This window comes from Choristoneura fumiferana, chromosome 3 (assembly GCF_025370935.1).
Source record: "Choristoneura fumiferana chromosome 3, NRCan_CFum_1, whole genome shotgun sequence".
Lineage (NCBI taxonomy): Eukaryota > Metazoa > Arthropoda > Insecta > Lepidoptera > Tortricidae > Choristoneura > Choristoneura fumiferana.
Window position 1 is genome coordinate 21,976,519 of NC_133474.1, and position 11,789 is coordinate 21,988,307.

Below are 11,789 nucleotides of genomic sequence, written 5' to 3' on the forward strand. Positions count from 1 at the left end.
ACGGCCGCGAGTCGTACAAGAAGGAAAACCAGAGAAAAATCTATTCAGTGTCACAGGCCATCTTGTCGTAACCGGCCAATCAACGTCGACCGCCAGGCGCGCGTGAGCGTTGATTTGTCGGTTCAAACCGTGGTGCACAGATTGTACACATAAGTATAATAGTGGCGGAATGATGCGGCGGCGCTGCTGGTCGCTTAATAGCGCCACAAGTCTATAACGAATAATTATCGGAGGAGACACATTAAATTATATATTAAGAAGAGAAATTATATATGTATATCAAACCACATTTTTAATTTTCATTAAATTTTTATGGCCTCTTGTTCTGAGAGGAAGCCTGTGCCCAGCAGTGGGACGTATATAGGCTGGGATGATGATGATGAAATTTTTATGGAATAATCGAGAAAAACTAACAAAAATGCAACGTTGTCAGCTCAGCAGGTAAAAGCGCTCTTTAGCAAAAACCGTGTGTTGTTTGTCAGGCTCGGTGGAGGTGCACGTGACGCAGAGTCTGACGGCACAGCTGGGCGGCGCGGCGGCTGCGGGCGGCGGGGGGGGCGGCGGCGGCGGCGGCGGCGGCGGCGGCCACCAGTCCGTGGGCACCGTGTGCCGCATGACGCGCGCGATGCTGTTCCCGCCGCAGTTCAAGACGCTGCGCGAGTGGTTCACTTACGCCTTCGCCAACAGCGAGATCGACGGTAACTTATGCTCTTATGCTCTGCTCGCGCCGTGTCCTCATGGATCTCGCTTTTTGTGGATCAATTAGTAGCCGTGGAAGTTTAATGGTGAAGCCGTGGTAGCCTAATGGTGAAGCTGTGGTAGCCTAATGGTGAAGCTGTGGTAGCCTAATGGTGAAACAATGGGAGTCTAATGTTGAAGCCGTGTATCCAAATGTTCGCACTAGCTACTCTAACCAGATAGCAGACTCAGTTGATTTTTTCTTGCACCTGAGTGAATTCAAGAGAGTTGCCTTACATATATTTGCTATTAGATTAAGATTTTATTGTTTATTATTAAAGGCCTTCTGTATCGCCTTAGGGTTAACTCCTGTAATGATACTGTAAGTGATGATAATGTAATAAAAATAAATAAAATAAAATGTTAAAGCCATAGTAGCCTAATGTTGAAAGCCGTAGTAGCCTAACGGTGATCGCCATACAATCACTCACTGATCTCATTTTTGTAGATATTAGTAGCCATAGTAGCCTAATGGTGTAGCCGTAGTAGCTTAATGGTGAATGAATGGGAGTCTAATGTTGAAGCCGTGATACCCAAATGTTAAAGCCGTAGTAGCCTAATGTTGAAGCCGTGGTAGCCTAACGGTGATCGCCATAGCAATCACTCACTGATCTCACTTTTTGTAGATATTAGTAGCCATGGTAGCCTAATGGTGTAGCCGTAGTAGCTTAATGGTGAATGAATGGGAGTCTAATGTTGAAACCGTGATACCAATGTTAAAGCCGTAGTAGCCTAATGTTGAAGCCGTGGTAGCCTAACGGTGACCGCCATACAATCACTCACTGATCTCACTTTTTGTAGATATTAGTAGCCATGGTAGCCTAATGGTGAAGCCGTGGTAGCTTAATGGTGAAAGAATGGGAGTCTAATGTTGAAGCCGTGGTAGCCTAATGGTGAAGCTGTGGTAGCCTAATGGTGAAACAATGGTAGCCTAATGGTGAAGCTGTGGTAGGCTAATGGTGAAACAATGGTAGCCTAACGTCTAAGTTGTGGTAGCCTTGTGTTGAAGCCGTGGTAGTCTAATTATGAAGCTGTGATAGCCTAATACTGAACCCGTGGTAGCCTAATGGTGAAGCCATACAAATAGCTCTACGACTGCTCGGCACCGCATTGTCACGGATTCGAATTGGACGTACCTAGTGCAAAACTGTAGTTAGCGTCGAGGTGTTATTGCAGCGATCGAGATGTTCCCATCTCTGGAGCGCGAGCGCGGCGAGGCGGGCGCGGGTAACACGGGCAGCGCGGAGCGCGAGCGGAAGGCGGGCGCGCCGGCCGCCGCGCACCAGCGGGAGGTCATCTTCGCGCTGCCCCCCATGCAGATGCATTTGCGGACCAAGCACCGACAGAAGCCCAGCCCGCCCACCGAACAAGGTGAGACACGCCTTAACACACTCTAAGGGCCATTCATAACGAAACTAATTTTGATCATGTTACAAGAAAAGCGAGACACGTTGAATATAAATAACTTGTACTGAGCATAAATAATTGGAGTAGCGTTCGGTAGTTCTATAGCCATGTTATCAGATGTGTTATTCATATAGTAGCATTTAGATAGTTTATTTTACAATGTAATATTGTAGAGATATCTATAAGGTGATGGCTACATGTCTTTATGAATAGCTGTCAATTATTTTTCTGCTATCCGACGCTAGGTATTGTACTAACCTCCCCAAAAATCTAGACCTTGGTCACGGCGGACTCGAAAATGTACGTTTTAAAAAAAAAATAACAAACCATGTTGAAAAAGGTTACCTGGAAGAGATAGCTCTGAAGCGATAAGGCCGCCTATTGCTTACCTTGTAATTTTCTCTCTATGCCGAAGCATAAAGATCGCTTACATATTTTATAAATTCTGTATATGTTGTCCACGGAAGAATAAAAACAAGTGGAAGTGCTATGTAGGTGCAGCGTGCGTGCCACAAGTAAGCGGCGGTACGCTTGCTTACTCGATGACGTAGGTAATCCTCCATTACTAAGTTTTTTTTCCTGCTATCATTTTTACATTCCAGAATTGAGCAATACGGCATAATTACTGTAAAACAAGGAATGTCGCGACACTACTAAACTCGCTCATACTCTACGCAATGTTGAACACGACTGGCATCGAGTAAACGTACCTCCGCTTACTTGTGGCACTCACGCTGCACCTACATAGCACTTCCACATGTTTTTATTCTTCCGTGGTGTTGTCTTACTTTGTAAAATTAGACTAGCCGATATTAATAGGGTTCTACGGACGCTTCGCCACAGCTGTGTACCTGCTTTCTGTATCGCTTACTATTGTTGTGTACAATAATAGTATTTTATGCAACTGTATCGTAATAGGGGTTCTTAAAATATAGCCGAGTTTCATAATCAGAGTCACATGAGTGTTTTAAGGCCTAATTACGTACAGTTGCATACATTATTTAATCTATATAGCCATTGAGAAAGACCTGCATTAACGAGAACTAGGTAGGTATGTCTGCCCCACGAGCTGCGCCCGCGACGACCTGCTGCTGCACGTGGTCGCGCGCCCCCCCCCGTGCTGTAATGATGTATGAAATCTCATTACGATACAGCCGTGTTCATAATAGAATCCAATGTCGTAATGCTGGTCATTACCTATGGTTTTTGAACCTTTTTACTATATGGGGGTAGATAAAGTGATTGTGTTGTGTCCAGACGAGAAGCCGGTGGTGGAGTGCAGCTTCATCACGGAGTTCGAGGACCACATCTTCGTGTCGGTGGACGCGGAGGCCTTCCTGTTCTTGCACGACCTCATCTCCTCGTACATCAAAGAGAAGGACCGCGTTGTGAGTACACCACCATATATCACATTTTATCTACATGCATATCATAACTTCCCTATTATATGTTCAGAAGCGACTATCAAATGGCCTTTATTAAGAAACCTGGTATCTGCGGGTGCATCTTAACGTTCACATTAAAGTACAGTGCATCTTAATGTTTACATTAAAGTATCGGTAATACTTTTTTTAACAATGCATATCTGTACATATTGTAGAAAACTTATGACATGCATGTAGATAATAATTATTAATTATTATTCAGTCAAAGCCAAAGTCAAAGTCAAAATACAGGCCATATCTGAACATATTATAGAACACTTATGATATGCATGTAGATAAAGTTATGTATGCGGCTATACATAATTAGGCATTAAAACACTCGTGTGATCTTATTATGAAACTCGCCTTCGGCTCGTTTCATAAAACCGCACTCGTACTTTAATGCCTCTCATTATGCACCAGCCACATAAATAACTATTTCACAATAGGGATGTTGACACCATTCAAAAATAATTCGAAGACACGACTCCAGTAAAAAAACGCTTTATTTTAAGCCCTGAAACCAGATTCATTTTCGATTAACTGCAAAAGTACAGCAGTGGTTTGCAGGTGGTAGGACCTTGTGCAAGGTCCGCCCGGATTGCTACCACCATCTTGCTCGCTAATCCTGCTGTGAAGCAGCAGTGCTTGCACTGTCGTGGAGAGTAAGACAGCCGGTGAAATTACTGGCACTTGAGGTATCCCATCTTAGGCCTCTAGGTTGGCAACGCATCTGCAATACCCCTGGGCGGTGGTGATCTCTTACCATCAGGAGACCCACTTGCTCGTTTTCCATCCAGTCGATTAAAAAAAAATAGATTATTTGTTGTTTTAAAACAAAAAAATAGTTGATTGAGTTGGCGAACAAGTGACGTCATATGTTGCTGCACTATTTCCATTCAAACTCTATGGGAGAATTGTATTTTGACATCAAAACGTCCCTATATAGACCTTAAAGAGGTATTCTATATTTTTATCAATATACACTAACGAGATGGACGGATGGACCGGTTAAAACCGCAAGTTCACGATGGAATGGATGCACGCTTTTTCCAACCGATGCAACTGTAGATCTATGGGGAAGGCCTATGTCCAACAGTCAAAAGTGGACGTCCTATGGCTGAAATGATGAATACGTGTAGGTATATTATCCTCCACGCTTGCATGGCTGACAGAGTTTTTGCCAAGCTGAAACGGAGACGCTTCGCTGTCAACAAAATTTATCATTTACTATCAACTGTATCTCGTGTCGAAATTATTGATATCGGGTGTCCCAAAAAGGACGCAAGATTTAAATTTGCCGCCATTTTTGTATTTCAGTGCAGGCAACCCTAAAAAAAAACTATTTGACAGCTGAATGTTTAGGGTTTGTAAAAAATGGCGGGTCTTACGAAAGATCAACGCGTTTTTAATATTGAACAATATTTCAAAAGAAGTTTGGCGTGTACGGTTCGAAAATTCCGTGCAAAATATGGTCGGAATATTGACTTGACTTCATCAACTGTGAGCAGAGTGGTTGCAAAATTCAGGGAGAGTGGATCAATTTTATTCATGATGTTCATTCCACTGGTCTCCAAAAACAAGCCGTTCAAATAGAAATGCTATAAAAGAGGCCATTCGACGCTGCATTGGAGAAATTCAGCCGCATCTATGCAAAATGGTCATAGAAAATTTTGACAAAAGAGTGCATATGTGCCAGCAAAGCCTAGGAGGACATTTGCCTGACGTATTATTCCACGAATAACCCTATTTTATGTATTTCAAGATTTTTTATACAAATATATTATAACGAAAAAAAAAAGGGTTTTTCATCAATTTCAAATCTTGCGTCCTTTTTGGGACACCCTTTATGAATAGTGGGCGTTACGAGGTTGTAATGTGTGTGTCAGGTCCCGGGCACGGGCACGCGCGCGGCGTGGGGCGAGGCGCCGGGCGCGCCGCGCGCCGCGCCCCAGGACTACAGAGACTACCAGTGCGTCACCTGGCACCTCGAGCCCACCGTCCGGTAACTTGAATCCTTTACCATCCTAGTTGGTCGACATCTGAGTCTGTGGGCGTGTGTAATCAAAAGTCAAAGTCATAATAACTTAATTCTATTTAAGCTATGACAAGTACTTATACGTAGTGTTTATATTATAAGTTTTTTTTGTACTGCTTTATGATGTGCAATAAAGAATATTTGTATTGTATTGTACTTATGAATGTCAATAAAATCTACCACCGGTTCGGATAAACCTGTGTTGGGAATAATTCGGCAAGAAACTCAGCCCTTCATACAAAATTACCAATTCTGCATAGATTTGTGGGCCAGATTATTTGCCGCTCAGTATATTTTATTAGCTACGTTTTTCTCTACACGACGCTAAATATGCAAATATTAAATTTTTATCGACCATTACTGCTTCACTTGTACAGTCTGAAACTGTGTTACTTTTACTTTTAAATTTCTTGTGTCTACTTTTGCTGTGTGTTTTTTCAGGCGTCCGAAAATAGCCATTTAACTGGTACGGGGACGGACAGACGAGACACTTTACACTGACAAAAAATCGCACTTTAAAATGTTCAATATTTAAGTTAAATTAATATTGTTTTCTCTATAAGTAATTTTGTAAATCTTTTGAGAAAATAAATATCTTAAACCATAAACCATAATATTTGGCAAATGGATTCCAGGATCGAAAAGTGGTTTTCGTAAATTTATCCAACGACACCTCAAATCACGGGGTAGCTAAAAAATAAATTATCCCTGAATGTAGGCGAAGTGTTCTCAAAAAAGTTTGTTCGAATTCGTTTTTAACCCCCGACGCAAAAAGAGGGGTGTTATAAGTTTGACCGCAATGTGTGTCTGTGTGTGTGTCTGTCTGTCTGTGGCACCGTAGCTTTTAAACGGGTGGACCGATTTGAATGCGGTTTTTTTTAATTAAAAGCAGGTTTTCTAGCGATGGTTCTTTATCAAAATCGGTTCAGCCCTTTTTGAGATATTGAGCTTTGAAGTGACAAAGTCGGGGGTTTTTGACACTGACAATATGAGCCCAAATTTTCCTATCGCTCCCTGAAGTGACTGTTTTTAATTCCACAGACTATTGTCCTGGGCGGGCAAGTCCATCGAGCCTTACGGCGTGGACTACATCCTCCAGAAGCTGGGCTTCAGCCACGCCCGCACCACCATCCCGAAGTGGCTGCAGCGCGGCGCGCTCGACCCGCTCGACAAGCTGCTCGCCCTCGCGCTCCTGAGGCTCGTGGCGCTCCTGCCGCATAAACCCGTCCCCACATAGACCGGAGCTGGCGGATGCCGTATTAACTCATTGTATACGCCGGTAGCGCTGGCTCTTACCGCATGAAACCGTCGCCGTCTGGACTAATAGAAACCCCCTTACGGTGTTTGCAAACCGGTCCTCGCGTGGACCAATTGAAGTCGACCTGCTGAAAGTGAGTGGTTCAGCTATTACATCAACCGGTGGAGACGCGGATGATTGTGTTCTTTGCTGGATTGTAGCCGTTTCTAAGTGAATTGACGAGTGATTGCAAATGGTTCTTGAAGAATATAGAACGGTACAGGATTGACAATTATATATTATCCAAGTGATAATGGTCAAAATGGGGTAAAATTAGCTTTACTGACCACTGACCACTTGATACTCTGAATATGTTCTGAAGTAGATAAGATACTAACGATTTCATAAATGTTAGACTAACCACTAAATAAGTGGTCTATCAATTTTCAAACAACTTCCTATCTTTTTTTTTTATTTGACTGGATGGCAAACAAGCAAGTGGGTAAGAGATCACCACCGCCCATAAACATCTGCAACACCAGGGGTATTGCAGGGGTATCGAATTAATATGTCGCTAAAGTTGAACTTTCAAGTTGAAAAAGTCATATCGTCATTGTTGTATTATGAAATACAAACAATAATCAACTTTAGGGTGATAGACCACATATTTGGCTGATGGTACGTCAAACAATCGGTTTCTGACCCACCGTAGAATATTGTCACAGCAAGTTCTGGTAAGATTCTAAAGCGGGTCACGGTTTGGTTTGATAAAGTTTTAAATATGAATACACTTTTTGATTCATTTTGTGATTTAGTAAAGTGTGCACCTACGAGTATTAATGATATTGACTCGACCGATTCATCAGAATCAGAACTGATACGACGTAGATTATGTAAGTTGTAGGTTTTCTAATAAAAACCCATTCCCACCTGAATACTAATACTGTATGAGACATACAGGGTGATCAATCCTAATGGGTCAGTAGGGAGAAATCAGAAACTATGAGAGATAGCGAAATCTGTTCTTAGGAACCATGGATTCGATTTTAGATTTAATGACATTCAATTTTTTTTTTATTTAACTCTCATACATAACCGAGAATCGAACGTGGTCAAAATCTGTAAAGTATGTTATAAATTCTGCTCATTTTTTCGTTGTTATTTTGGATTGTCTGGATCATAAGTGAAAGGAAATACATTTTACAAGCTTTTATTTAACTTGCAAGTGTGTATGAATGTATGTATTGTATAATGTATGTATGTATGTACGGGTCCAATCTTGCAAGTTGAATTTGACGCACTTCCAGTAGTCGGATTGACTTCAACTTTAGCATACTTATTCAAATCTGGTGACAATACAATATTCTGGTGGTTTGGCCAGGCTCGTCTCCGCAGGACGGAACTCCTCAACGGTTAGTGAAATCGATCGTGGTATGAACCGTTAAGGAGTTCCGTCCTGCGGGGACTATTCTGGCCGGACCACTAGGATGTCACTACCAGATTATTGTATTGTCATCAGATTTAAATAAGATCTATAACAACGAAAAAATGTGCAGAATTGATAAACATAGTTTACAGAGATTTTGACCAGGTTCGATTCTCGGTTATGTATGAAAGTTAGATCAAAAAATTTGAATGCCATTTTTATTAAATCTAAAATCGAAGCCATGGTTCCTAAGAACAGATTTCGCTATCTCTCATAGTTTCTGATTTCTCCCTACTGACCCATTTGGATTGATCATTCTGTATATTTGAAGAAGGAAATATCAATAAGTATGACATTAGAAAATATGCCTTCGAAGGTATTCGTTTTAGTATTCTAAACTTGCGATCTCTATCAATCAGAATTCTAAAGAGAATTATCGATTTGACGGCAAAAATAACTCAATATTCTTATGATATAAATATCTATATGATATGATTGGAGGAAAAAAGAGAATATACTGCAGGCAAACTGTAACCCAGCGAGAGTAGCGGTATGCAGTGCTAGCCGTTTTGGCAGATATTTTGCCGCAAAGTGTAATGTAATACAAAATGTAATGTTTCATCTATTTGAGATTATTGTAATGTTGAGAAGATTATTATTAAAGTATGGCAGCAATAGTAAAATTGTAAGGTTAAATTCAATAATTACTATAAAAAATAAAATTATCCAAAAGCGGAGAATATGCTTTAATGTATATTACTTTAGAATTACAGCGGCGGAGATGTAAAAACTATTAGCTATTTAATTTAAATGGGATATTTGATGAGAGAGCAAATTAAATTATCAGTTAAAATTATGTCCATGTGTGTAATTAATTAGTCCAATTTAAACATAAATAATGAAGACTTGAGCAAATATTAAGTGCAATTTAGGATATTATTTGTTCGCGTTTATTGTTTTGAATTATTTTAATTTTGTATTGTTATTTTATCGTTCCAAAGACAGAATAATTGATATGTTTTCTTTTCTTTGAAAATTGAGATTGTACCTATTATTAGAATATTTACAATGTGCCTTTAGTTTTGCTTAATAAATGAGTATCGCAAATAATTTGATCTAAATTGGAATCATCCCACATCTAGGTACATTAAAGTGAATCTTAAATGGCATGACATGATGTTGTTGCACATATAAAATTGTACTCGGCGATAGAAAACACTACTTCAACCACATTCAGTGTTACCAACTATAAATATTTAACAGTGGCGACGTTCGCACTGATTTAAAACTGCAATGAGTTAAGTAATATATTTATGTTGTTTCCGACTTCAATTTGAATGGTTAGTCCTTCAACAAAACTACATAAACCTAACTTTATCTATCTTTAATCATGATACCTGTTAGGGCTCAAAACTTTAATTTTTACTCTTTTCCAGGCATAGTGCATTATAGCAACCACATAAATGTGCACAAGTATTCGACCTTACTAAATATACAATATGGTACAAAATAATTTTAACTCGTTAAAAATATTATTTTTTTAAATTGATTGATTGATTGAGTGGAGGACATGGGGGGAGGCCTTTGCACAGCAGTGGGACACCTCTACAGGCTTCTAAATAATAATAATAATATAAATTAATCCCTCATAGGTAAACAACGTAAAACTATGATTTATTTTGTGGTAGAACATCTGAATTCGCGGTGCCTGGAAAAGGTTTAACATTTTGTTTCACATTTTTCCAAGTTGTACACTTATTTTATTTTGATAAAAAATAAAGCCAGTTTTTTCGCTGAGTGTACATTTAATTCAAAACGTAGAAAGGCACGCTTAATAATATCAGTCGATCCTTACTTCAGTCCAAAAGTATACAAACAGTTTAAATAAATACTAACAAAAAACCCAAGGAAAGTTTTATTTTTGGTGGCGCTGACACGGAATGTATACTACGGTATTTGGTAAAAATGCTTTATATTTCCAAGGACAATTAATTACGTATTTTTTTCTCAAAAGATTGGCTTCAGAATTTAAAAAAAAAACGACAAAATTTTTATCAAAATAATTGTGTTCGACATAAAAAAAAAGATTGAATTACCTTGCCAGCTATCACATGGAAAAGGCAGTTTGTTATTCCAAAAACACTGGTTGTGCAAAAATTTTAAATTTTTTACGCTTTTCATTGCGAATTTAAAGATACATTTGTCATCATCATATCAGCCGTAGGACGCCCACTGTTGGACATAGACCTCCAGTCGCTTCGGTTGGCAGCGGCCTGCATCCACCATGAACCCGCGGCTTTACCCAAGTCGTCAGTCCACCTCGTTGGTGGACGTCCTACGCTGCGTTGTGCGAAAGAAACATTGCTCCTGTTGATGCATAAGTCTAGTGGCCACACCAGAGTTGGGTGTCGACTCCCCCCTCCTCCTGAAAACAAGTCTACAGGGCGCCAATGGTTAGCCGAGTCTCCACTGAGCGAGCTGCCTCGCGAGGCAGCCATTTTCGGTGCGATTTTAAGCCTTGTGTCGAACTAAATCATTTACTTATTTACTAATAAAAATTACAGCATACAAAAAAAATACAATTATTACAAATATTTAGGAATTTTGGATGTAGTCTTCGTCGCTACCCTAAAACGACGGAACGCTGCACCCTCCGGCTAGAAATCGGAGCGCAGGAACATCTGCTGGTGCTTGACAGGCACTTGGATTCTAAATGAGCTGAAATTGTTTACCCTATGATACCCGATCTTCACGCGCTTGCCTCGCTCAGTCGGGACTCGGCTAATCAGGTGCTTGGTTGCAGATAAATGATGTTGCATCGGCCTAAATCCTTAGGGGACACTGCCGCCTTCAATATGTGCGAGTAATACAAGTCAAATATATTACTGATGCTTTTATTGCCTCTCTGAGGCCTTGCTTCAAAATAAAGTATTGAAATTTCAATTACCAATAACAGTGCAGCGAAAAACAAAGAACTGCTGCCTTTTAAATTAAAAGTCAAATGTTTCAAAACTTTGTTGTGATGATAAGGGTGGTTCTTATTTTATGTACCAATAAAAGCAATACTTAGTTACCTACATATAAGTGTATATAGGTTTTAGAATACGATTCCAATAGCTCGCAATTTGATTTGTACTGCCTGTATAAATTTGTATATTATGTTAAATGAATAATGTAAGTAGGTTGAAGTTTCTTAATTAATGTATTGGTAATTGATAATATTTTTATTATGGAACCTGGTAATTTGTACATAGTGAATGTGATATCAATAAATTATTAGAATCATTTTCTTGTTTCACTTCATGCCAATAAAACAAGTGAGGGTAGCAAAATATTTTTTTATAATACAAAATAATTTGACGTGAAAATAACATGCTCATAAATTAATATTAATTTTAAAGTATAATTCAATAAGGTCTTTATCTAATTATAAACAATAAATAATTTAAACGATATATTAAAATACAAAGTTCAAAATGTATCATGTTTCTATAGCTTTTACAAAATCATGCGAGTATA

At 39.5% G+C, this 11,789-nt stretch overlaps 1 protein-coding gene across 1 annotated transcript in view; it reads left to right on the top strand.

The window, feature by feature from the left end:
* Window positions 1–11,556, top strand: part of tweek (transmembrane protein KIAA1109 homolog tweek) — a 72,269-nt gene extending 60,713 nt beyond the window's left edge. The window contains 5 exon segments of the mRNA XM_074084997.1: window positions 449–698; window positions 1,915–2,109; window positions 3,403–3,533; window positions 5,459–5,574; window positions 6,649–11,556. Of these exon segments, the coding sequence (XP_073941098.1) occupies window positions 449–698; window positions 1,915–2,109; window positions 3,403–3,533; window positions 5,459–5,574; window positions 6,649–6,844 (888 nt within the window). The 3' untranslated portion in view covers window positions 6,845–11,556.
* The last annotated feature ends 233 nt before the right edge of the window (window positions 11,557–11,789 follow it).